Genomic DNA, 27,710 nt, shown 5'->3' on the forward strand with positions numbered 1-27,710 from the left:
AAGGGACTTTGCGCATGCACAGAGCCCAGGCCAGCAAAGAGTGAGGAGAAGGGATTTGAGTTGTTCCCACTTGGTGCACCTCAAGGACTAATCAAAGGGCTGCACACCATGGTGGATTAAAGGGGCTGGCCTGGCGCATATGGACAGTATGGGCTGCAAGGTGCTCTGAGGACTTAGCTGGATGCTGGGCACCTAAGAATACTGCAGCCCAACCCAGCCCCCATCCTCACAGATCACCAGTAAAGGAAAAAAAATGGAGCCCAGCCCCTCTCTGCCTTCAGCATACAGGAAGACCAGCAGAACCCCCTTGGTGGATTTACAGTCAGCAGGACCCTTTTTATTGTTTTTTACAACTGTAAGACAATAAGACCTGGAGCTGTGAAAGGACCAAATACAGATCCATAGAGAGTGATCAGAAGGCTAACATCAACAACTGAGAAAAAATTTCACTTTGCTATCCCTCAGAACTTGCGTTGTTTTTTTTTGTTTGTTTGTTTTATATATATATTTCTTTTCCTTCAGTTTAGTTTTTGTTGTTTTGTTCATTTGTTTGATTTCATTGTTTGACTGGTTTTCTTGTTCTCCCTTTAATATTGCATTTTAATTTTTCTTCTGTCATTGCATTCGTATTCCAATAACATACTGCTTCTTGGCCTTTTAATTTTTATTCTTTTAATCCAGATTACATATTTCTTGTCATATTATTGTTCCAAATCCCACACAGCACTCTTCCCTGCTCTTGGTCCATTTCACTATCTTTCTGAGCTTTATTACTATTGTGGTTAACTTTATTCTCTCCCACATTCCCCCAAGTTTCTATCACTTACTCTCACTATATCTTACTGTCTAATCCTGCGTAAGCGCTCTGCTTTCTGGAGTCAGCTCACATTCTTTTTCCCCTCTAATAAGAGCCTTGTCTCTTTTTCACCTTTTATAAAAACTGGCTAGTTGGGTGAATTACTGTAACAGGGTCCAGCCAGAGCCCCCCTTCAAAAAGGGGGAATTTGGAACAGGGTCCAGAATGTGGGGTATCCAAGAAAAATATGGGATATTCTCCCACCTCCCCACAAAACGGGCTGCCATGGAGTATGGGAGATATGGAGCAGGGCCACTGAGAGTTACTTTGGAAATCAGTAACAGGCCAGTTTCTTGCCAGATATAGAACAGGACCACTGAGAGTCATTTTGCATGTCAGTAACAGCAGGATAGCTTCAGACCTCATATGCAAAGATGGTTATTTTGCATATCAACAAGGCTAATCAGGAAGGTTTGCATAAATTAAACCCAGGATGTAACTGGGAGGCAGCTCCCCCAATTGTGCATAAGAGCTTGGAGATAGTTTGCTCTATGCCAACAGGGAACAATGCGAAGACCATACAGGAAGGAAAGGGGAGAAAGGACTCCTGCTAATGGGCCATGAGAAAGTGTCATGGGGTTTTAGATTAAGAACTGGAGATCACAGTGACACAGCCAATGGTGCTGGAAACCGCAAGAGGCCTGCCTAGCTGAACTCTGGACTTCTGTTCATTTTCTTCTGAAGGATGGTACCCCTGACTGGCCTGACTAGCCTGACCATGCAAAAGAGGGGAAAGGCAAGACTGTGTGTTATGGTGGGTGTTTTAAAGGGATTTTGAGATTTAATGGGGACATTTGGCCATTACTCAAAAACTGTATAACTTTTGAATGAGCAGTTCCTTTCCTTTTCACTAAACTCTGCCGTTGAGAGCCATAATTTCTAAGGGCAGTGGGCAAAGAATCTAGAACAGAGGGACTCTGGGGAATGAGGTATTGTTTTGGTGACAGTATCTGGCCCCCATCACCAACGGGTCTACATTTGGTAACCTTATCACAGTTATTGCGGTACTTCTCCAAGAATCTCCTATCTGTTCTCTACTTGATGGTAGTTTAAATACTATAGAATATTCTCCTGCTGTCTTACTCCATTTCACCTTTGCCCTGCACCTGATCACATACAAGACAAGGTGGGAGGTGTAAATACCAGTAAATCCACTGGAGGAGAGAACCCACCAACAAAGGAGACACTAACAGGTAAAGCCCAAGTACAAGAGACCCAACACAACAGAAGAAAGGGTAACCTGAGAGCATCCAGACAAGGAGATCAAAGAGACCACATCACTGATCCCACAGAACTCCTACCACAGAAGTTCACCCTACAAAGACAGCTGGCAAAGCAGAGCATTGGGAATCGCAGAAACAAACAAAAAGAGTCACCTAAAATGGAGAGACAAACAAAGAACCTGCAATTGAAAGGAATAGAAGAGTCCCAGTAAAAGAGCTAAATGAAATGGAGGCAAGCAAACTATCAGATATAGAATTCAAAAGAATGGTTATAAGGATGCTCAAGAAACTCACAGATAACTACAAGGAACTGAGTGAGAACTGCAACACTATGAAAAAGGAAACAGAAACTTTAAACAAGAACCAGCAATAAATGAAGAATATAATTTCTGAAATAAAAAAATACACTAGAAGGAATTACAAGCAGGCTGGATGAAGCAGAGGACTGAATTGGTGAGCTGGAAGACATGGTAGAAAGAAATACCCAGGTAGAGCAGCTAAACAAACAAACACAAAAAAAAAACCCTCAAAAAATATGAAGGTAGTTTAAGAGAAATCAAGACAACATGAACGCAACACCATTTGAATCACAGGAATACCAGAAGGATAAGAAAAGGAGCAAGGGATAGAAACTGTTTCAAAAAATGATGACAGAAAACTTCCTGAACCTAGAGAGGGAAAAATACACACAGTTCAGGAAGCACAGAGGGTCCCAATCAAGATAAAACCAAAGAGGCCCATTCAAAGACACATCATAATTAAAATGCCAAGTTTTAAAGACAAAGAGAGAATCCTAAAAGCAGCAAAGGAGAAACAAGAAGTAACATACAAGGGAGCTCCAATAAGGCTCACAGCTGATTTCTCAGCAGAAACATTACAAGTCAGAAGAAACGGCAAGGAATATTCCAAGTAATGAAAGGCAAAGGCCTGTGACCAGGACAACTCTACCAAGCAAGGCTCTCAATTAAAATTGAAGGCAAAATAAGGAGTTTCTCAGACAAAAGAAGGCGGAAAGAATATACCTCCACCAAACCAGCACTGCAAGATATGCTAAAGGGATGTTATAGGAAGAGGAACAAAAACAGTGAGACAGAGAGGAACACAAGTATAAAAGGGGGAAAACTCAATAAATACCTATCATTAATAACCTCACATGTAAGTGGATTAAATGTTCCAATAAAAAGACATAAGGCAATTAAATGGATAAGAAAACATGACCCTCATATATGCTGCCTACAAGAGACCAACCTCATAAAAAAAGACGTACACAGACTGAAAGTGATGGGCTGGTAAAAATATTCCAAGCTAAGGGAGAGAAAAAAAAGCTGGAAGAGCAATACTTATATCACACAAAATAGATGTAATACTCAATTGAGGAATCCATCAAGAAGACATAAACATTGTAAATATATATATACCCAAAATAGAAGCACCCAAAATATATAAGGGAAATCTTGGAGGACTTCAAGAAAGATACGGACAGCAACACACTGTTAGTAGAAGATTTTAACACCCAACTGTCAACAATGGATAGATCTTCCAAACAAAATATGAACAAGGATATTGTAGCACTGAATGGCACACCAGATCAGATGGACTTAACTGATATATATATATAGCACCTTTCATCCCAAAGAAGCAAAATACACATTCTTTTCAAATACACATGGAACATTTTCAAAGATAGACCACATGATAGGACACAAAACAAGCCTCAACAAATGCAAGAAAACTGAAACCATATCAAGCATTTCCTTGGACCACAAGGGCATGAAACTAGAAACCAACCTCAAAGAAAAGACTCGAAAACACTCAAACTCATGGAGACTGAATAGCATGCTATTAAACAATGAATGGGCTAAAAAGAGATCAAGGAAGAAGTCAAAGAGTTTCAGGAAACAAATGAAAATGGACACGCAACAGTCTAAAACCTATGGGACACAGCAAAGGCAGTCCTGAGAGGGAAGTTCATAGCAATAAAGGCCTACCTACAAAAGACAGAAATATTTCAAATAAACAACCTAATCCTACATCTAAAACAACTGGAGAAACAACAACAAACAAAGCCCAGAGCGAGTAGAAGGAAGGAAATAATCAAGATCAGAGCAGAAATGAATGACATAGAGACTAAAACAACAATTCAAAGGATCAATAAATCCAGGAGCTGATTTGTTGAAAAGATAAATAAAATCAATAAGCCTTTAAGCAGACTCATCAAGAAAAAAATGAGCGAGGACCCAAATAAATAAAATCAGAAATGAAAGGGGAAAAATTACAACTGCTACAACAGAAATACAAAGGACTGTAAGAAATTAATATGAACAACTATATGCCAAGACATTTGAAAACCTGGGAGAAATTCCTAGAAATATAATCTTTGAAAAATGAATGAAGAAAAAGAAGAAAGCCTGAACAGGTTGATAACAGCTGGTGGAATCGAAGCAGTAATGAAAAAACTCCCAGCACACAAAAGCCCCAGGCTGGATGTTTTCACTGGAGAATTCTACAAAACATTTAAGGAATTGCTAGCCGCTATCCTTCACAGACTATTCCAAAAAATCTAAAAAGAGGCGAGGTTCCCAAACTCTTTTTTATGAAGCTCACATAATCCTAATCTCAAAACCAGATAAAGACCCAGCAAAGAAAGAAAACTACAGGCCCATATAGCTGATGGACAGAAATTCTAAAATCCTCAACAAAATATTGGCAGACCACATCCAGCAATACTTAAAAAGATCATCGACCATAATCAAGTCGGATTCATCCTAGGGATGCAAGGATGGTACAATATTTGCAAATCAATAAACATAATACATCACATAAACAAAAGTAATGACTAAATCACATGAACATATCAAAAATGCAGAAAAAGCATTTGATAAGGTACAGCACCCATTAATGATAAAAACACTTAGCAAAGTGGGAGCAGAGGGAGCACACCTACACATAATTAAGGTCATATAAGAGAAACCTACAGCCAACATCATACTCAATGGGCAAAAACTAAAAGCTTTCCCATTAGGATCAGGAACAAGACAAGGTTGTCCGTCTTCTTCACTTCTATTAAACATAGTACTGGAAGTCCTAGTCACAATGATCAGACAAGAAGAAGAAATAAAAGGCATCCAAATTGGAAAGGAGGAAGTAAAACTGTCGTTGTTTGCAGATGACATGATAGTATCTGATGTAGGGTAGAAAACCCTACAGACTCCACCAAGAAACTACCCAACCTAATAAGTGAATTTGGCAAAACAGAGGGATACAAAGTCAATTTCAAAAATTGAAAGCATTTTTCTACATCAACAATGAAACAGCAAAATCAGAAATCAGGAGAAAAAATCCCATTTGCTATAGCAACAAGAAAAATAAAGTACCTAGGAATAAACCTTAGCAACAAGGTAAAAGACCTTTACTCAGAAAACTACACAACACTGAAGAAAGAAATTAAGGAAGACACAAATAAATGGAAGCATATACCGTGTTCCTGAATTGGAAGAATTAACATCATGAAAATGTCCATTCTACCCAAAGCAAGTTATAGACTCAGTGCAATCACTATTAAATACTAATGACATATTTCAGAGATATAGAACAAACATTTCAAAAATTAATATGGAACCATAAATAGCAAGAGCAATTTTGAGAAAGAAGAACAAAGTAGGAGGGATCACAATACCTGATATCAAACTATATTACATGACCATGGTAATCAAAACAGTCTGGTATTGGCATAAGAACAGACACAAAGGTGAATGGAACAGAATAGAGAGCCCAGAAATAAACTCAAGTCTCTATGGTCAGTCAATACGGACAAAGGGGGCAGAACCATAAAATGGAGTGAAAGAAACTCAACCACCAACTTACACGATACACAAAAATAAACTCAAGATGGATAAAATACTTAAATATAAGTCACAACACCATAAAAGTCCTAGAGGAGAGCATAGGCAGGAAAATCCCAGATATTCCACACAGCAATATTTTCACCAATATGTCCCCTAGAACAAGGGATCTAAAGGAAAGAAAAAACAAAAAGGACTACATCAAATTAAAAAGCTTCTGCAAGGCTAAAGGAAACATCAGCAAAATGAAAAGGGAACCAACCACATGGGAAAATATATTTGCCAATGATACCACAGACAAGGGTTTGATCTCCAAAATATATGAAGAACTCACATGACTCTACTCCAGGAAAACAAACCACCCAATTGAAAAATGGGCAAAGGACCTGAACAGACACTTCTCCAAGGAGGATGTACACAGGGCCCAGAGACATATTAAAGGATGCTCAGCATCACTAGTCCTCAGAGAGAGGCAAATTAAAACCACAGTAAGATATCACTTCACACTGGTCTGAATGGCCATCATAACCAAATCAACAAACAAGTGCTGGCGAGGTTGTGGGGAAAAGGGAACCATAGCACACTGCTGGTGGGAATGCCGACTGGTATAAACACTGTGGAAAACAGTGTGGAAAACAGTATGGAAATTCCTCAGAAAACTAAAAGTGGAATTGCCTTATGACCTGGCAATTCCACTGCTGGGATTTTACCCTAAGAATCCTGAAACACCAATTCAAAAGAATCTACACACCCCAAAGTTCATAGCAGCACAATTTACAATAGCCATCCTAAGCTGTTGGAAGCATCCTAAGTGCCCATCAGTAAATGAGTGTATCAAAAACTATGGTACATTTACACAATGGAATACTATGCAGCAGAAAGAAAGAAGGAGCTCCTACCCTTCACAACAGCATTATGCTAAGAGAAAGAATCCAGGCAGTGAAAGACAAATACCATATGATTTCATCTATAAGCAGAACCTAATAAAAAAAACAAACAGGCAAGCAAAATATAACCAGAGGCATTGAAATGAAGAACAAACTGACAGTAACGAGAGGAGAGGGGATAACGAAGGGCAAAAAAGGAAGGGTCATCAAGGAACATGTATAAAGGACACATGGACAAAGCCAAAAAGGGATAGGATTGAGGGTGGGAGGTGGGGATGTGTGGGATTTGGAGGAGTGTTGGGCGGAAAATGGAGAAAACTGTACTTGAACAACAATAAAAAGATTTTTAAAAATTTAACTGGAAATAATCTCTAAGGAGGATCTGATTAACATTTTACATTGCCTTTTACCAAAGGTAGCCTTGTCAAGAGAACTGAGGTTGACAACTGAAAAAAACAAAAGGCTAAAATTATAGTTAAATAGAAAGGGAATTCAGCAGCATGGAAGGCATGCTTTTCTTGTTAACAAATATCTCGGTTATAAATTAAAGGGCAACACAAAACAGTGATTTTGGAGAGACTAGGTGATGCACATCAGGGAAGGTTCGAGGTTATCTCTACCTCTGGACACTGACGACAAAAAATGACTTCAGCCAAGGTGCAGAGACCGCCCCCCCCCCACCCACAACCCAATACACAAAGCACCGAGATCTTGGTCTTTAAGATCATTCCCTTAGGTAAGGAACCAAGACTCCTTGGAGAAATGGCTGATTCTTGGGCAACTGCAGGTAAACTACAAGATTAGTTTGGAGCATCTTATGATACTAATAAGTATGGAACAAGTCAATAAAACAAAAGATGATGGTGACATATCTCAAGGACATGACTACTAGCAGGAAAACACTCCCACAAGCCAAATCTTACACAATTTGAGCTGCAAAATAATTAGACATAGTAATTAATTACAAACTACTGGGGGAAAAATGGGAATTCATGAGTCCATGGCAATAGTAGATAAATAGGTAGATAGGTAAGTAGGTAGATAGCTAGATCAGACTTCTCTGGCTTACAGTAAAATTCCAAGGCCCAACTACATATGTGGAGAGTGGGTGCTAGAGTTGGAAAATCATCATTTTGCAATCATGATGGTAAAAACTACAGTGGACAAGAATTATCAATGGATACTAAATCCAAGGAAAATTTAGATGAATAGCAGAATATTTACATGGTCTTAAAGTGTCTCCCCAATGAGTGCTTACTAGTTCCTACCAGTAATTATATAGTGGGAAAATCAGAAAATGCATTGATGTGGTGACCAAAATTGATATCACCTATGCTGCTCAGCTGAGATGTATAACTCAGTTTAACCAAAGGAAGTATCAGAAAAACACAAAATGAGAAAGTTTCTACTAAAATGAATGGAGGGAGCTGTAGTCCTAAAGAAAAAAATCCATGTGACAGTTTATTCAATGAATGGTACTGGGAAAATTGGACAGATTCGTGCAGAAAAATAAAACTAGACCACCTTTTTATGCCACACACAAGACTCAAAACCATAAAAATCCTACAAGAAAACATAGGCAGTAAAATCTCAGACATTATTCATAGCAATATTTTTTTCTGATATATGTCCTCAGGCAAGGGAAACAAAAGAAAAAATAAACAAATGGGATTACACTTAACTAAAAAGCTTTTGCACAGCAAAGGAAACCATCAACAAAATGAAAAGACAAGCCACTGAATGGGAGAACATATTTTCCAATACATCTGTAAAGGGTTAATATCCAAAATTTATAAAGAACTTATAAAACTCAATACCAAAAAAAAATCCAATTAAAAAAATGGGCAATGAACCTGAATAGACACTTCTCCAAAGAGGACATACAGATGGCCAATAAACATCTGAAAGGATGCTCAATGTCATTCATCATCAGAGAAATGCAAATTAAAACCACTGTGAGATATCACCTCACACCTGTCAGAGTGGCTATCATCAATAAATAAACAAATAACAAGTGCCGTCAAGTATGTAGAGAAAGGGAAACCTTTTTGCATTGTTTGTGGGAATGCAGGTTGGTGCAGCCACTGTGGAAAGCAGTATGGAGTTACCTCAAAAAATTAAAAATGGAACTGCCTTATGACCCAGCAATTCCATTTCTGGGAATTTATCTGAAGAAACCCAAAACACTAATTTGAAAGAATATAAGCACCCCTATCTTCACTGCAGCATTATTTAAAATAGCCAAGATCTGGAAGCAGCCCAAAGTCCATCAGTAGAAGAGTAGATAAAACAGTTACGGTACACTTGTACAATGTAATACTACTGAGCCGCAAAAAACAAGAAAATTTTACCCTTTGTTACAGCATGGATGGACCTAATGAACTTATGCTAAGTGAAATAAGCCAGACAGAGAAAGACAAATAGCGTATAATTTCACTCATATGTGGAATCTAATGAACAAACTGAACCAACAAGCAAAACAGAGACAGATGCATAGATAGAGAGCAGGCTAACAACTTTGCGGGGCGGGTGGCGAGTGGAGGGATGGAGCAAAAAGGAAAAGGATTCATGGACATGGACAACAGTGTGGGGGAGGGGGATGGGTGGAGGTGGAAAAAGGTATAAAGGGGATAAATGGTAAAGGGAAAATACAATAAAAAATAAAATAAAATATCCATTTAAAGATTAAAGAAAGTCTGGGGAATGTCCAGTGGAATGAATGTGCAGCCCCCCAAATTCATTCGTCAAATCCTAATGTCCTATGTGATGGTTTTTGGAAATGGGACCTTTGGGAGGTGATTTGGTTATGAGAATGGAGTCCTCATGAAGGGTATTAGTGCTCTTATAAAAGAAACTCAAGAGAAGTACTTTGCCTCTTCTGCCTTGTGAGGACATTGAGAAGACCTCCAGCCATCTGCAACCAGAAAGAGAGCTCTCATCAGTCACTAAATCTATCAGCAACTTGATCTTGGACTTCCCAGTCCTCAGCACTGTAGGAGCTAAATTTTTGTTATTCATGAGCCCCTATTTTCTGGTATTTTTGTTGTAGCAGCCTGAATGGACTAAGAATGTTTCAGATTAAAAGATGTTAAACAGACATGACAACAAAAAGAAATACCTGATCCAAGCGGACCCTGTATTAGAGGGGAAATGCTCCAAAGGACATTATTAGGTTAACTAACAAAAATGAAATATAATGTACCAATGGAAATCATGAAGTTAGTAAATGTGCCACAGTTACTAGGAATATTCTTATTCAGCAGGATATTAAGAAGCAGGCTCTCCAGAAAGAAAAGCCCACATTTGTAGCTTTTGCACATTTCTGTGGTTTAAGTAACTCCCACCATAGCCAATTTCAAGCTATCAAAGGTTTACCATGAAGCTAGCAAAATTCCCAAACAATTAACAATCAACTCTGGTGCATGTGCAACCACTGGGAGGTTGTATAAGCCTGTTTTTAAGAAATGCACACTGCCCTCTTTAGAGGTGGAGCGCCATGATACATGTAACTTACCCTTAGACATTCAGAAAATAACTGTAGACATATTCATGTCCAGAGGCACACACATACAAACAGTGAGCAAGTATGCATGCACTAAAAGAGCAAAGAAGGTAAAATGGAAACAATAAGTGAATCTGGGCAAAGAGTATCCAGGTGTTCCCTGCATTACTGTTACTTTTGTAACTATGTACTAGATATTATGTTCAAATAAAAAGATTTTTTAATGCTCTAAATGTTAGTTTGAAATAGTAAAAAATATTTAAAAAATAGAGGGAAAATTTCGAAATAAATAGATTAGCACAAAAATGTAAAATATTTCTTATGTTTCAGAAAGTAAAAGTTCAAGAACCAAAAATGAAATGAGTAGCAGTTATTTAAGCAGTAGAGTCATGTGAAAGAAATATGGGGTTTATACTTGTTTGAAAAATCCAGTGCACTAAAGCAGTGATTTTCAACTGGTGTGCCACAAGAATTTTTAAAACATGAAATACCTATTTATTTTTTTATTTCTATTTAAAAATTTTTTAAAAAGACTTTATCTATATATTTTTAGACAGAGAGGAAGGGAGGGAGAAAGATAGGGAGAGAAACATCATTGTGTGGTTGCCTCTCATGCACCCTCTACTGGGGACCTGGCCTGCAACCCGGGCATGTGCCCTTAGTGAGAATCAAACCAGCAACCCTTTGGTTCGCAGGCTAGCACTCAACCCACTGAGCCACACCAGCCAGGGCAAATACCTGACTCTTTAGTCAGGGGCACTGACTCCTCCTTTTCCCTTACACTGTCAAATAAATGAAAAATGATAACAGGCAACAGAACAATAGGCATCCAGTGCGAATCAATTAGCATTACACCTATTTTTTGTCAGATTGGCAAAAAATATATTTTTCCATGAGCCACAGAATTTCAGTAATAAGTTTATGTGTGCCATGGATGAAAATGGTTTAAATCACAGCTATAAAGTAACATGTGAATTAATGATTAGTTAATAGGTTTTAAGTCTGCAACAAGCTTAAAGAAAGAGAGAAAACACAGCAGAGTTGTGTGGCATATCCCACCTGTATGACAGCCCCACCACCCTGACCACCCTCCACCACAGCCATCTGGTCCAGGAGGAGAGTGACACAGCTGACCACACACAGGACTTTCAAAGGGCACCAGGATTCAGGGTTTGTAGAGGAGAGAACACAGGGCAGGAAACAGCAGGTCATGTCATACTCCACAACAGCATAGGATCAGCTTTATCCTCTGGTGTTGCCAAAACAACATGCAAAGCAAAGATCAGTTCTTATTTTAATTTGGAGGAAAACCATTAAGAAGTGAATTGATAATAGACCCTTAATATCTAACAATAATGTTTTTTCTGTTGGGATCTTCGATCACTTTATGTGAATAACGAGGTCAGCACCACTGACATTGTTCACCATCTCTACCTTGCTCTGCTCTGTGGTGTCTCCAATTAAATGGATCAACAATGGTAGATTGTTGTTCTGGCCCAGAAAACCTAAATACTCAACAACAGAATACACGATGATGCCTTATGTGCTGCCTAGAAACGCAGAGGGGCCTTCAGAATTGGTGCTGAGCTAATGACTTTGGCCAGCCCACGTGGGGCAAAACACAGGTGCTGAGCAGGCAAGTCCTATTCCACCTCCTAGCAGAGCATAAGGCTTGGAGGACCCTGTCATCCAAATGCAGGCCCAGATAAAAGGCTTTACCTGCTGTGCTCAGAGAAGGGTGCTCCTGCCGTGATAGGATAGTAAAAAGCTAGGACAATTCCTGGGCAAGTGGAATGGGGAAATTGAGACAAGAAAATGAAACAATTTAAACAACTTATAGACCGCTAGTGAATCCACAAGACCTTATCTTCCCTAACTAAGGACACTTGATAGCAAATGGTTCTTAACTTTCCTCCTTAATGAGTGAATTCATAGCTTAAATCTCCCTGGTCTGGGAAATAGAAAGCAGAGACCCAATTAATGCCACTTGTGCCAGCTAAACCCAAGGACAGATGAAGTCGGGGGAAGAGATAACAAAACCCCCATTAAAGCCAGACAGATGCAAGGTAAAAATAAAATAAAGCAGACCAACCCTGGCTGGTGTGGCTCAGTGGACTGAGCACCAGCCTGCGAACCAGAGGTGTGCCGGTTCAATTCCCAGTTAGGGTACTTGCCTGGGTTGCCAGCCAGGCCCCCAGTGAGGGGTGCACGAGAGGCAACTACACATTGATGTTTCTCTTCCTGTCTTTTCCTTCCCTTCCCCTTTCTCTAAAAATAAATAAATAAAATCTTACAAAAAAGAAGACCAAAGAATAATCCCGAGCTCCCCTATACACTCATTTTGATGATCCAGAATATTAAAAACACACCTAGAAAGTTAATGAATATTCTGCTGAAACCCTCCCCTAAGATTCTCACCTGCAAAAGAGAGATAAAAACCCCCAAGAAAAAGACTGGGTGTGGACTCACTCTAGAGCATACTCCACACACTTTCTTGGGCATAAACTTTTTATTTCCTCTAAGGTTCCCATGAGACTGGCAAACAGGGGAGCTATGAGCAGCAGCAGCTCATCCTGGGCTTACTCCCTGATCCTATCTCTAAGGTGCTGTTTTCCTCTGGCTTCCCAAGTAAGCTATAAGCAGTCCAGTCTTGACTCACTTCTTTCCTGCAATGTTTTGAGGGAGCCGAAGCAGAGCACCACCTAGGCTCTCTCATGTTTCTTCTATCCTGTGGTTTTCCTTTAATTCACTGTCCCCAACTTTTAATAAATGTCCTCTCAAAACCACCTGGACTTGTATTGTGAAATCTTTCCTATTCAAAGTCAAGAATCCATACACTACAGGCTGGCCTGAGGCAGATGTGATCCCAGTCCTTGTCTTATGACAGTGCCACCCCACACTGGACCACCCTTCATGTGGAGGCCAGGAATAGCTCTCCAAGAATGCCAGGCCACTCCTGGGCAGGAGTGGGAGGGATGAAGCCTGCATACCACCACCCCAGTCTGAGCCAGGCAGACCCTGGTGCCTTGCAGGGACAGCCTGTCTCGGTTTCCAGCACCCCATTCTTCACAGGAGTGGCCTGGAGATGGCACTACAGCCTTCTGGAAGAGGAGGTCTCTGGAGGGAGGGCCAGGCTCTTAGAAAGAAGCACCCCTGCTATAAGATGGGCTAGGGGGTATGGGACAGGAGTGTGAAAGGGCCCTGTGACAGCCTGGCCTGGTGCAAGACAAAGAAAACTCTAAAGCTCAGGAAGGTAAAGGGGCTGGGTGAGGCACATACCCTGCACTTGAGCTCGTACTCCTTCAGGACCTCCTTGAACTGCTCCTCCTGGGCCAAGAGTTCTGTGCTCTGTGGCTCCAGCTAAAGGTCACACCAGCAAACGAAAATTAAAGACAGGTCCTTAGGCCAGGTAGAGTGCATGCTGTCACCCCCTCATACTCTTTACACAAGGTTCAGCATCTCCAAGTACAGCCCTCCAGTCCCTTCCTCCTCCTCCACTCCCCTCCCTTTGTTTAAAAGGTCTCAGGGCAGTATTATGTTCCTTCCTTGGCCGCCTGGAACACCCCCTGCCTGGATCCTTCCCCAGAGCAGCAACTTCCCTCTCCACCTCCTCCTCAAGTGATGGACAGGGCCTCCAGGTAGGGGTGGGGACCTAATGGTGGACATCAAACTCTAACCTCTCCTCCATGCCTCTCATCACTGACAACCTGTCGCTGGGGTTGATGCTGCCAGCTGGCCCTTGTCTTGGCATTAAAAGGCCAATGTGCAAGTCATCACTAGGGCATACTGACATCCCTGCCTTGGCCTGAAGGGGAGGAAAACAGAGGGAAAGTCACCTTGCTAATTTTCTCTCCATTCCAGAAGTTTAACAGAAAAAAACTAACTTCAGCCACCTAGGTATTCTTTTTCAAAACCCTGATACTTTTTACCCAGCACTACAGGCTCTTCTCTAAAGACTAAGACTTAGCAAAAGGACTTGCCTTGTCTTTCACCACAAACTCCAGATCGTTCTGCAGTTTCAGGACCAGCTTCTCTGATTTCGAAAGTTTTTCCACAACTTCAATGATCTCCTTCTGTAATCGACTGTTTTCCTACAAGACATAGGTCAGAGGTTTGCCAGGCTTTGAGAGTGGAGGAGGGAGCTGTTGGCAGGTCTGTCTTCTCTTTAAGTGAAAGCTTTATTCCCAGTAGCACTCATAATCAGGGAAGGAACCTCCTGGTTTCTGGTATCTGCCTTGGCACTATGCAGAGAAGGCTGTCCCAGGGGCCAATCCAGAGCAGCCCAGGGATAGACCCCAAGAAGCCCTCACCAATGCTCATTCCTTTTCCCATTGCCTCTACTTCTCCCAATCCAAGTGCTCAGGAGGTCATGAGTATCACAAGAAAAAGCTAGTGGGAAGCTCTTCCAAGCCATTTTCTAAATGAGACTAAACTGCACCGCTACAGCTCAGGTGTCCACAGGGAAACCAGTAAGAAGAGAAGTGAAGACAGCATTGTGGAGAGCCAGGCAGGCAGGGCAGGTAGACCCTGTGCATATTGCTGTCAGACACCCCTAGGGTACCAGGCTTTTCCTCTAGGAGACAGAAACTGAGGGAGGTAGGTAGGTGAGGAAAGAATCCATATGCTCTGAGTTAGGAGAGGAAGAGGAAGGCAGGAGCACAGGAAGGCCCCAGGGATATCTCACTGTACTCAAATGCAGGATGGGTATGGATCTGCAGGGTACTCACCAAAGTCCAGACACCACGTCTGCCCCAGGCTGCACCCGGGGACAGCAGGTGGGCTTTAGGTTTGCTGACCCCTCAGGTGCTCTTGTCTCCAGGGGCATAGCAGAGCTGGCTGCTGACCCTCCCTAACCTTGGTCCACAGAGCACAGAGTAAGAGACCTGTCGGTCTACCACCTGTCCTGCTGCTCCCACAATTGGAAAGCAATGCTGATCCTGAAAGGGTCAGGATCCTTTCTTCTCTGGCTGAGAAGCATGTTATCTCCATGTCTGCAGCAAATATTCCTTAGTTTGAAACCCTAGGGATTTCCCTACCACAGAAATATAAACTTCTTCAGGCTAAGAGAAGGTGTTGAATCCTTGACTAGGAAAAGGTGGGGCGTGAGAAGAGGAACCTTCAGATAACCTCATTTCTGTATTTTCTTCTCTGGGTGGAGTGTCTTGGGGAGGCACCTCTCCCCTCGCCCATTACTCTCCTCTCTCTACCTACCTTCAGGGCCAGGGTCAGCTTCTCTTGGAGGCTGGCCTCCTCAGCCTGCAGGTGCTCCAGATCCTTCTCCAGCGTGGCCCTCTGCCTGCAGGCCTGTTCCCAGAATAGCTCATGCTCTATCTCTACCTCAGACCGCAGGAGACTCAGCCTTTCTCTGTATTCCTGCTCCAGGTGTCTGTAAGGCACACAACAGCATGTCACAATGGGCTTCCAAGGGTGCTGCGCAGGCCCACCTGGATCTGCCTCTCCAGGGATACCTTTTCAGCCAACAAGACCTCTTCCTTCCCTGGAATTCCCCTACATGGAGCACTTGGCCACACTGTCTTGGATTCAACAGTTCTTCCTTGACAGATGGGGTTACTATTCCTCAGCTAAACTGCATGTGATGTCAGGCCAGGGGCCCCCCTTTATATTCTAACCCTGGGGCAGGAAGGTGGGTGGCCCTCCTCAAGGCTGGAACACAATTGTTTAAAAAAAGGAGTTTTCTTGAAAAACACTGAAGGCTGAGGAGCTGGCAGTGCTGCATAGAGAAGAAGGTCATCAGGCTGCTGCAGAGTTAAAAAAAGGCCCTGGTGGACCCCTTGCCTCCCCTGGTTCTCAAAGAGGCAGCCACCTAAGGTCTCAGTAGCACCAATCAAGATGGTTAGAATCGGCCCTATACATGCTCAGGGGAGATCCCAAAGCTTCCAAACATGTGAGGAGGCTGATGACAGCATCTTGTTAAAAGGGCCGTTCAGAGACTGGAGCAGACATCTAGAAAGAGGGGAAAATGTGCTAGCAATTGCACTGTTGGCTTCTTTCAATATTCTTTCAGCTCCTGACTTTTCTTTCTTTCTTTTTTTTTTAAGAGGGCAAGGGAGGGAGAGAAACATCAATTGGTTGCCTCTTGCATGCATTTCAATTGAAAATGGAACCTACAACCTAGACATGTGCTTTGACTGGGAATCACACTGGCGACCTTTCTCTTTGTGGGATGATGCCCAACCTCTTGTTTAAAAGTCCATTTCTTACACTCTCAGGATAAAACAGGTCCAGGCCTATGGTCTCTCAGAAATAGCACAAGATAAAGAGAGAGACACTTGGGATTTAAACTTCAGGCCACACTTGTTGTAATATTATTGACAAGTTAATTGCACTGCTCCAAGGCTCAATCTCTTTAATTGAAAATGAAAATGGAAATAAAATGACCTATTTGTGGTTATGATGATCAGTAAATCAAGGAACATCTGACACACAACAGGAGCTCCATGACACAACAGCAGTTTTATAGGCCAGAAGCTCCTTATAGGGCTGAGACCCATCTGCTCAACCTCCAGACCTCTGGCTGCACAGTGGAGATGCCAGGGTATCTTTGGTGAAAAAGGAATAGGCTCTTTGGTTTAAACCCAATTGTCTAATGGGATACAATCAATTGGCACCATGTGGCTGCCAACACCCCTCCTATCTTCTGTGGCTGCCCTGCAGAGCCTCAGAGCCCCAGGTAAGTCAAGTATACCTACAAGCTCCTTCAATCCTCCCTGCTACCTCTCTTCCCTGTGAAAAATGAGGCAGCAGAGTGAGAGTTTAGTAGCCACGACACATGGCAAAGGCAAGCCTTTTGCAGAATTGTGCTTAAAAGCCACATATAAGGGCCCTGGCTGGTGTAGCTCAGTGGGTTGAGTACTGGCCTGCAAGCCAAAGGGTCACTGGTTAATTCCCAGTTGGGGCACATGCCTTGGTTGTAGGCCACATCACCATTAAGGGGTGCGCAATAGGCAACCACACATTGATGTTCCTCTCTTTCTCCTTTCCCCTCTCTATAAATAAATAAATAAAAATTTTTTTTGACAAGCCACATAATGGGGGCAGGTGAAAGTCCCTCATAGTTCTAACACCCAACCCAGTGTCATCTGGGGGGTTTATATACATCATTCCATAACCCCAACAAATCTCTCCAAGAGCACTGTTGTTAAGAAAAGCAACCCTCCAAGTGTCACAAACACATGCAACAGGGAGAGGCCATGTCCCAGAGCGTCATCATAAGCTCTCTCAGAGACCTGCTCATTGAAACCACCTGTGTCACTTGAGCTGCTGCTTCTCTTTCTCACTCCTCATTTGCTAAGGAAGCTGAGACACAGGCAGAGATAAACAGGGCTCTGTGCTGAGTGTTCTAAGATACTGATGGATATTCCATCACTCCCACTTTACAGGCGAGGAATCTGAGGGGTTCCATCCACCCAAGAAGCAACAGACCCAGAATTCTAAAATTCTTGTAGACCCTCTGTGCCCAGCTCAGGCTGCCCTTCCCACACAGGTGAGAGAGGAGGCAGGGGTGGTTCACAGCCTCTCTGCACCCCACCAGGAGCATGGCTGATTGAGTGTGGGACACTGGTTTTTCCACAGTGTATACCCTTTGCTATTTCTGAGGAAACACCTTTAAGTGACAAAAGCTTTGAGAAGCTGAACTACCACAGAGCTCTGTCAGGAGAGCCCAGCACAGACAGTGGGGTGAAAACCCTCTCTCTGCCAGCCCAGCCTGGGAAATCCTCAGGGGCTGGCTTTCTTCACCTGTTTTATTTAATAAACCAGAGGTGATGTGTCCATAAAAAGGTCAGAAATCCTTTCTTCTGGTCTGTCCAGGCTCCAGCCCCCTAAGTAGTGTGGACTGCCTGCCAGGGGTCTGCTCTACTCATAGTCCAGTCAAATGCCTGCAGGCAGGTTTTGGACTTTGAGTTCCTTCTACCATTTCAGGCTCCTTTCTGCTAGCCAACAAGCTCCAAAGCCATTCATTAGCCCTTTCTTAAAATGTCTGTTTGTCTCACTGATTACAGATACATACAAAGTGCTTGGCTTGAGTGGGACAGACTGCATTAATGAAGCAGAGGAGAGTGAGGACAGCAGAGAGGAATTTTCCCTACAGCTCACAGGCATGCACAGCTAGATGCCACTGTACCACCGAACCCATTATAAAGAGCAAGACCACTTTTTAAATGTACCATTCTCTCATCTTTCAAGGAAGGATATCCCCAAAGGTGTGTTTTCCAGATTTCTACTGGCTTAGGTGAAATAGGAGGGTCTTGGCTCTGCAGTGTTTATGATCACATGTTTATGAGTCCTATGTCTACCACCTGCCCTCAGCCATGGCTGGGGAATTGCTGCCCTGGTGCCAAGAAGCTGCAGCTCTGGGCTCAGACACCACTGGCAGGACCTACTTGATCTTCTTCTCTGTAAGCTGCTCCAGGGCAGAGTGGCAGTCGTCCATCTCTTTCACAAACTCCAGGTTCCTCTTCTCGGCTTTCTCTAGATCTTGCCTTGCCTTGTCTCGCTCCCTCATCATCTGCTCTACTTGACCCCTGCCATGGGAAAAAAAACAGGGTTAATGGAATACATGTTCTGGGCCCAGTGAGCTCTGCATCTGCATGAATGATAAAAAGAGCCAGCATTTTCCAGGTGCATGGCATGGCCCAGCACCGTGCTCTAACTTCACACCACGACCAACGACCTCCTAAAGAGATCTGTGCAATTACTGTGCTCATTTTACAGATATTCACTTAGAGAGAGGTTAAATGAATTGGCAAGGAAAGTTTCTAGAAGGTTTTGGAACCAAAGAATTTGAGCCTAAAGGCTCACAATGTGCCACACCTCCAGATGGCCACAGAACAGGTGAGAATTCATCGGCGTGCCCTCAGGTCTACAGCTGGGACTTTGGCCCCAGGGGTCCCCAGCACCTAATCTGGGATTGGTCACATGAGGGGAGAAGGCTGGCCATCCAATATCCTGTCTGGTCACAGCCCTGACACCTGTAGCCTGAATGAATACAAAATGAGTCACCCAGGGCAGAAGGCCATCTGTGTGTGTGGCCCTGAATCTGTCTAGTCACAACATCCCCCACCTGACAGGAGGCTCTCAATTTACCCTTGGGACTCACTATTCTGGTGACCATTTCTCCCACGGAAAGAACACAGAGCTTTCCCCTGACCCCTCCCATGGCTTGAATATGTATTTTTGGCCTGTCACTTAGCACTTGGTGACAATGTTTGAAGAATACTGCTTTTTCATCTTTAGCCAGCCACCTAGACCTGAGCATCCTCTGGCTGCTCTTAGAAGCACACCTACTGACTGGAGGATTTCTACCTCTGTGCTGTGAGATCTCAAGCAGAAGCAGGATGACTGTCAACCTCAAATCCTGCTCTTTGGAACTTGCTAAAAGGGACTTTGACATAGATATGTAAGACTTACCAAGTGAGAAAGAAGACCAGCCACCCTTAAATTCCACAAAAGCCCAAGCAGCAGCCACTGAACAGTTCACTGGGTCCTCAGGCTCCACTCAAACCACACATGCAGACAAAACTTGAAGGACAGGGAGCCCTCAGCTTGCTCTCACTGCTTAGCTTTTTTGCCGTACCACTGTGAGCACCAGCTAAGGAAAAGCCAGTGGGAAATGTGAACACCCACCTTCCCAACTCACGGAACCGGCTACTTGGGGTAGATGAGGGCAGAATACCAGGTTTCTTGGATACTTCCCTCCAGGCCAGCTGGGCCAGCTGACTCCCCACACCCACCCCAATCACATTAGGGCTCTTACTGGCAGAATCTCAGCTCCTGGCGGTAGCAGGACAAAGCCGCCTGCTGAGTGGCACCACGGATCATCATGAGCTCATTCTCGAGGGCCCAGCTCAGCTCCAAAAGATTCACCTTCTCATCCACACTGAAGTCAAGACTCTGGAAATAGCAAGACCCAACAGACAGAACAGGATGAATGGCTTCTCCAAGCATTTCCTAGCTCTCTTAGAGACAGTCTAGGCTGTGATCCAAACTTTCATGTATGCAGCACCTTCCACTTTTCTGTCAGCAAAGTCTCGGCATCTCAGGCATGACTTTCCCCAACCCATGTAACTCTGGCACCCACCCAGCTCCACCTCATTCCTGTCAATGCCCAATTTCCCCCTTTCATGGTCCCTGCCTCGGGGGTGGGTATGACCCAAGCTGCATAGATCTCCCCTGCTTGGACTTACACAAAAGGGGGGCATGTCCCAAGTAGAAGACTTCATGGGGACTGACAGGAGGCAGAGGGAAAGGGGCCTTTTCCTTGTGAAATCAGCTGTCATAAGGACCTGTGGGTCTTGGGAAGCTAAATGAGACCTGACGTGAGGCCAACACCACCAAGAAGCAAGCAGAGGGATGGAAGGGATTCCTAATAACCACCTGGAGAGCCAAGAATCCCAACACCTGACATGTTTCTCCCATGAGTCCCACTTGGGTGAGCCCTTAGGAGTCTCCCCTCTACTTAAACCATTATGAGTTAGGTTTTGTCATTTCAAACTAACAGAATCCTGACTGGTATGTCTCTATAAAATATATGTATGGATAAGGTGATTTTGTTTGTGGAAAAATGACCTATCAGAGAGACAGCGAGCAAGCCACGGCTGAGTTCCAGAGAGTGGAACAGTCTTTTCCCCTCAGGATTCTGAAAATAAAAGAAAAATTTTCATTTTAGGATTTTAGGTATTGTACACAGGAGGAGAAGGAAGAAGAAAAAGAAGGAGGAGGAGAAAGAATACCCATATGCCCCTCTGCTTGACTAACCAGTGACTAGCACTTTGCCATATTTGCATTTTAGTCTTGAGTGTTCTTGACTCCTGGTTCCTTGTATGACATTTATACACAAGTCCATGGTAGGCACCCCATCAGAGCCTACAGAGAAAGAGTCACACCATTCCCAGCTCACATGTAGGAATAAGGGATGTTCCCTTTTTTTTTAACTTATAAAATAGAAACTTGAATGTCCACTGCTTCCTCACTTCCCAAAGTGCTTCTGAAGAGAAATTATATTAAGGGAGTAATTTGGAAACCTCAAGGTGCTGTTATTACACAAGGGCAAACTTCCCAGCAATAATCTCACAAGACAAAGTGCAATGACATGACTGGTCACAGCAGCAGCTTCCAGATCAAGAAGAAAGGAATCATCAAAAACGAGATAGCATGGGTGGGAGCTAGCTTTTATAATGGTTCCAGTGCTCCTCACCTTCTAGTATTTATGCATTGTATTCCCCTCCTACACTGAATAGGGTCGAGCTGTGTAAGCCACAGCATGTAAAGGGAATAATGGTATGTGAATTTCAAGGCTTGGGCATGGAATACAGGCAGCTTCTTCCTTGTTCTCTTGGATCACACTCCAGGGAAACCAGCTACTATGTTGTGAGGATGCTCAAGCCACCTTAGCGACAGGTCCATGTGGTGAGGAACGGGTCATTTTCAGGCCTATGTGCTTGTTGTTATTGGTAGGTCCAGCAGCCTAAGGTCTGACCACTGATTTCACAGGGTAAGCAGTTATCCAGTCACAGGAAGCAAGGCTCTGACTTTGTGTGTCAGGGCATCCAGACCACCTGCCAGACTCACTGGTGCTCCTGCCCTGTCTGTCATCAGGCAGCCACCCCACCTGTCAGGTGAGATGGAAACAACTTCAGGGCTGTGTGAGGAGTAAATGCAGTCACACATTTGACAGGTCCTTGCTTGGTACCCAGGTTCTGAGGAGAGATCAATAAACATCACTGCCTTTCAATATAATAGAATCAAATTTTGAATGTAACTGGTGAATTAAAAATTCACCTAAAGGAAGGAAAATATTTGGCTATGGCTGGGTAGCTCAGTTGGTTAGAGTGTTGTCCCAGTGCACCAATGTTGTGGGTTAGATCTCCAGTCAGGGCACACACAAGAACCTACCAATGAATGTGTCAATAAGTGGAACAATAAATTGATGTCTCTCTCTCAAATCAATAAATTTAAAAAAGAGGGAAATAGTCTCTGATAACAGGAAAGCAATAAAAAGAGTAAGTACTGAAATGTCAGAGGCAAGGTCAACACTCAACACTGGTCAGAGTATGATGGTAGCCAGCCCACCTCCAAGTGCCAGGGATTCACGAACAGGATTTCAGAGAGAATCTGAAAACTGTGAGCCCCTTCAATGTTTGCCCTCCCTGGGGGCTGATTTCTGTGATCTGGGCTCAGCTTCTGATTCTCAGAAGTTTCAAAGACCAGGTGTCCAGGTCTGGCCTTTCCATCTGGGCTCTGCCTAAGGCTGCTGGGTGGCTATATTTGGCAAAAGCTGAGTTTAGACCTAGGAGGATCTGGCCCAAGGAGCCAGGTAGACTGGCTTAAAGGCTTTGTTTGGGATCCTTCACATATTGTTGTTTCATGCTAACGGGACATTTTTGGAGGCAATGGGACAGAACCTATCAAAAGTTAACATGTGTAACTTCAGTAATCTAGCCGATAGATATACTGGCATTATAGCAGGAGGATATATTAGCATTTTCAATGACCAGATTTATAATAGGAAAAACCTACATGTCCAACAATAAAGAAAAGGCAACATAACAAGATACACAGTATACTGCCCATTTTACAAAAATTAAAAAAAAAACTGGAATGTCTAAGTACATATTTCCTTTTTGTGCCAAGGAAAAGCTCTGTAGAATTAATGCCCACTAAGCCATTAGCTGTTGCCACTCCTGGAGAATGGGAGCAAAGCAGGGGGCAGGCTTTACTATCTTATAGATTTTCATACAGTTGATACTTTTTATTACGATGGGAAATGAAATTTGGAATTGAAAATAATCAGTCTAGTTCACCACACTTCCCCCCAGCATTTTCCCCAGGATCTGACCCTATGGCCCTGAGGGAGGTATGCCTGGCCTCTAGGAAGAGGCTTGGCCATATCTGAGGACAGCTCTTGGACCAGCCCCTGAAAGAACATGGAGGAGCTTGCGGGGAAACAGCAGGGCAGCAAGTGTTCCCATGCCTGACCCAGTGCAGGAGGGTCTGGAGGAAGCAGGGGCTGTGTGGGAAGAAAAGCTCAATAAGCTGTGTAGGCAGCTCTGGGTGGAAATGCTCAAATTTCTGTGGCAGTGATGTCCACTGAGACATCTCTACCACAAGATGACATCTGCACCATGTTGTCTGTGGGACTGACCTCCCTCATCCAGAAAAACAAATCTATCTGTAAATGTATTCATTTCAGGTTGTTGTTTCCTCTGCTTTTTATTTATCTTTTAGTTGAAAATGTCCTATATTTTAATAGCAAAAAAAAAGTTTTTAAAGAAGCGATTCCAACTGGCCTTCCCTACGTGGGGTCCCCTACACTCTGTGTCCACAGGGTGCTCTCCCCAGTCTTCTCTGTGGGCAGATAGCCCCCAAAAGCCTGGACACCTCCCACTGGGATAAGCCACAGAACCAGTTCCAAACCTGCAGGACCTCTCTGCCATTCTGAATCCCCTCCTGGGCCCACAGGGCAATGAGCTGCTCGGGAAAGGCAAAGCCGGTGCCATTGTCAATGCTGCAGAAGAGGCGCGGGCCTGAGCACAAGGACAGGAGAGATGATGTTGTGCTGGTGTGGCAGCCACCCTCCTTCAGGACCTGCACATGGGGAACAGGGAGATGCCTGTGAGCACATGAAACACATCTGCTCTTCTTTAGTGTTTTCTGACCTCACCAGCCTGTGCTTGGTTCTTCACTATTTCATTGAGGCTCAATAAGAATAACTCACAGACAAGGAAACAAACGCAAGGTGCCATTGCACAATTCCCAAGATCACATGGTATTACTCCTCATTGGGTGTGAGAAGCCCTGGGTTCAAACCCTCTTCTGAGGATCCTGGGTACCTCCTCTCCTACCATCCACCTAAGGCCTTGAGCAAAAAACGTCCCAGTTCAAAGAACAATGACCTGACTGGTCAGCATGCACTGCTTAATGTGAGACCCAAAAAAGTTTAACATATTTCCCTTGAATCAATAATGGTGTGTGCCTGGCCACACAAAAGACGGAAATTAGGAAATGCAGTCTGCAGAAGGAAACACAAGATGACCTTAATGGGAATAGGTGGGACAGCCCAAGCATTTCCTCAGAAGTCAGAAACACAGTCTCAGGGAGTTTAAGATGAAGGCAAAAAAAAAAAAAAAAAAAGGCCAGAGAGCTGACCTGTCAGGCTTAGGTTTTGTAAGAATTCACAGGGCAAGATTATTTCCCTTGTTATTTTCTGCCCCAGTTGGGGCCACAGGAATGAGCAGTAGCAGTCCCCTCCTGTCGGCTACCAGGGGTCCTGCCACACCTTCAGGGACACCATCTTTTCCAGCCTTCTCTCATCCCTCATCACAGGCTCTAGTGGCTCTTTGCTCTTTTGGAACATTCCAAGCCTGCCCCATTGCCTAAAACACTTGCCCCCAATGCTTCCATGGCTGGTCCCTTGCTCAGGGCTCTGTTCAGTTGACACTCCCTTGGACCAGCCGAGCCCTTGCCAGCCCACTACTTCCTCTAACAGCACTCACATTTTCAGCAGGGGCTCACTAGCCTGTATGCCATCTGCCTCTCCTGTGGATACAGCAGCCATCTGCCCTCGTCTACTCTCAGCTGTGTCCCTACCACTCCATAAACAGTTACTTAACGACTGGGTGCTCACTAAGCTGTGCTGGACAGTTTACAGACATACAAAGTAGGCATTTTACCTTGTTTACAGATGGGGAGAGGGAGCTCAAGAACACATGAACACCATGGAGAAATTCAGATACCCAAATGCAGCCAGACCACCTTAACCTCCCTCCACCTTCTTTTTCTCTGACAACTATGAGCTTGGGAACAGGGGGTGCCACATGGGGCCTAGACAAGGCTCAGGCAAATCTCTATCTGTGTCACACATCTGAGAGCCAAGCACTGCCACATGATGTCAGAGTCCACACACACATAATGCGACACCTTCCACCCTACAACCATGTCAGCTTGAACAGTCTTGTTGGACAGTCATACCTTGTTGCTTGGGCCACCAGCATCTGACCAATGGTGGGGTCCTGCCTAGCCTGGCTCCTGCCCTCTTCATCTGTGCCTCCATATCAACACATGGGAGGGGAGTGACTCCACCTTAGAAGAGGCAACCATCTTCCACTAGCTCTGAGCATGATCGATGCGACTTCATTGCAGTCTTTGATCATATGTGGCCTGACAACTTCCAACAGCTCTCCTAGTGTTTCCTTTCTTTTCCTTTTAATTGAATTTACTGGGGTGATTAACAAAATTATACAGGTTTTAGGTGCACAACTCCAGAACACATCATCTGTACACTGTATTGTGGATTCAGCACTCCAAGTCAAGTCTTGGTCCATCACCATTCATTCATCCTATTCCCTCCTCCCAGTATCCATGAGATTTCTGTCATTTTTTCCTCTTTAGCTCAATCCCTCCACCATCCCACCTGGTCCCACCACCCCAACAGCTGTCAGCCTATTCTCTATGTATGAGTCTGTATCTGTTTTGCTTGTTAGTTGATTTTGCTTCCACATATGAGTGAAATTATATGGTACTTGTCTTTCTCTGACTGGCTTATTTCACTTAGCATAATGCTCTCCATGTCCATCCATGCTGTCACAAAGGACAAAATTTTCTTCTTTTTTATGGCCGAGTAGTATTCCGTTATGTAAAAGTACCACAGCCTTTTTATCCACTCCTCTACTGATGAACATTTGGGCTACTTCCAAATCTTGGCTATTGTAAATGATGCTGTAATGAACAACGGAGTATATACATTCTTTTGAATTAGTGTTTCACATTTCTTCAGATAAATTCCCAGAAATGACATCACTGGGTCATAAGGCAGTTCCGTCTTTAATTTTTTGAGGTAACTGCTTTCCACAGTTGCTGCAACCAATCTGAATTCCAACCAACAGTGCACAAAGGTTTCCGTTTCTCCATATCCTCACCAATACTTTTTGTTTGTTGATTTATTAATGATAGTCATTCTGACAGGTGAGGTGATATATCTCATTGTGATTTTAATTTACATTTCTCTGATGCTTAGTTATGTTGAGCATATTTTCATATGTCTATTGGCCATCTGTATGTCCTCTTTGGGGAAGTGTCTTATTCAGGTCCTTTGACCATTTTTTAATTGGCTTGGTTTTTGGTGTTGTTTTATAAGTTCTTTTTAAATTTTGGACATTAACCTTTTATCAGCTATATCATTGACAACTATGTTCTCCCATTCAGTGGGTTGTCTTTTCATTTTGTTGATGATTTCCTTTGCTGTCTAAAAATTTTTTTAGTTTGGTGTATTCCTATTTATTTTTTCTTTTGTTTCCTTTGCCTGAGAAGATATATCAGAAAAAAATATTTCTACATAGAATATCTGAGATTTTCCTGTCTATGTTTTCTTCTAGGACTTTTATGATTTTGAGTCTAAACATGAAAATCTACAATGCATTTTAAGTTTATTCTTGTGTATTATGTAAGAAGGTAATATAGTTTCATTTTTGAGCGTGCATATGTGCAATATTCCCAACACCATTTATTGAATAAATCATCTTTACCCCATTGTATGCTTTTACTTCCTTTTTCAAATATTAACCAACTCTAAAGGCATGGGTTTATTTCTGAGATCTCTATTCTGTTCCAGTGATATATATGTCTTTTTAAATACTAGTACTGTTTTGATAACTATGGCCTTATCTCCCAGTCTGATATCAGGTAGCGTGATTCTTCCTACTTTGTTGTTCTTTCTCAAGATTGCTATTGGTATTCAGAGTCTTTCGTGGTTCCATATAAATTTTTGGAATATTTGTTCTAGTTCTGTGAATGTGCCACTTGTATCTTGATAGGAATTGTGTTGAATCTATAGACTGCTTTGGGTAGTACAGACATTATAATGATGTTAATTCTTCCAATCTATGAACATGGTATATACTTCCACTTATTTGTAATTTCTTCAATTTCTTTGTCAGTGTCTTATAATATTCTCAGTACAGGTCTTTTACATCCTTGGTTAAATATATTTCTAGTTATTTTATTCTGTTTGAAGCAATTTTCAATAAAATTTGTTTCTTAGTTTCCTTTTCTGATAGCAAGTGTTGTGTAGAAGTATTTATGCTTTGAGTATAGCAATATTGTTTGTGATGACTGTTACAAATGTGCAAAGCCAACTATTTAAGATTCTGATTAATTAATGTTAAAAACATTTTTGGTTTTATTTTTTAGCAATATCCATGTTTCCATTATTTGAAAATAAAATTTTTTATTCTTACTGTTTTTATATTTCTTTGTTTAATATTTTTTAGATTATAACTGTGAATAAAAAGCATGTATATTATTATTAAATATAATAATTAGAAATTTGCAGCGTTTTAAATTTTTTTCACATCAGCACATAATAGTAATGAATGTATCTCTCAG

General features: G+C 42.8%; 1 protein-coding gene across 1 annotated transcript in view; it reads right to left on the reverse strand.

Annotated features, from left to right (window-relative positions):
• Nucleotides 1-27,710, reverse strand: part of NINL (ninein like) — a 216,209-nt gene that overhangs the window by 44,529 nt on the left and 143,970 nt on the right. Inside the window, exons 8-13 of the mRNA XM_054587462.1 lie at nucleotides 23,745-23,915; nucleotides 20,086-20,222; nucleotides 18,713-18,853; nucleotides 15,522-15,696; nucleotides 14,291-14,401; nucleotides 13,590-13,670 (exon numbers count right to left, since the gene is read on the reverse strand). Coding sequence (XP_054443437.1) covers nucleotides 13,590-13,670; nucleotides 14,291-14,401; nucleotides 15,522-15,696; nucleotides 18,713-18,853; nucleotides 20,086-20,222; nucleotides 23,745-23,915 — 816 coding nt within the window. The remainder of the gene's footprint in view (nucleotides 1-13,589; nucleotides 13,671-14,290; nucleotides 14,402-15,521; nucleotides 15,697-18,712; nucleotides 18,854-20,085; nucleotides 20,223-23,744; nucleotides 23,916-27,710) is intronic.

The sequence above is a fragment of the Pteronotus mesoamericanus genome, unplaced genomic scaffold, assembly GCF_021234165.1.
Source record: "Pteronotus mesoamericanus isolate MK-2021 breed Mesoamerican mustached bat unplaced genomic scaffold, CSHL_Meso_final scaffold_118, whole genome shotgun sequence".
Classification (NCBI taxonomy): domain Eukaryota; kingdom Metazoa; phylum Chordata; class Mammalia; order Chiroptera; family Mormoopidae; genus Pteronotus; species Pteronotus mesoamericanus.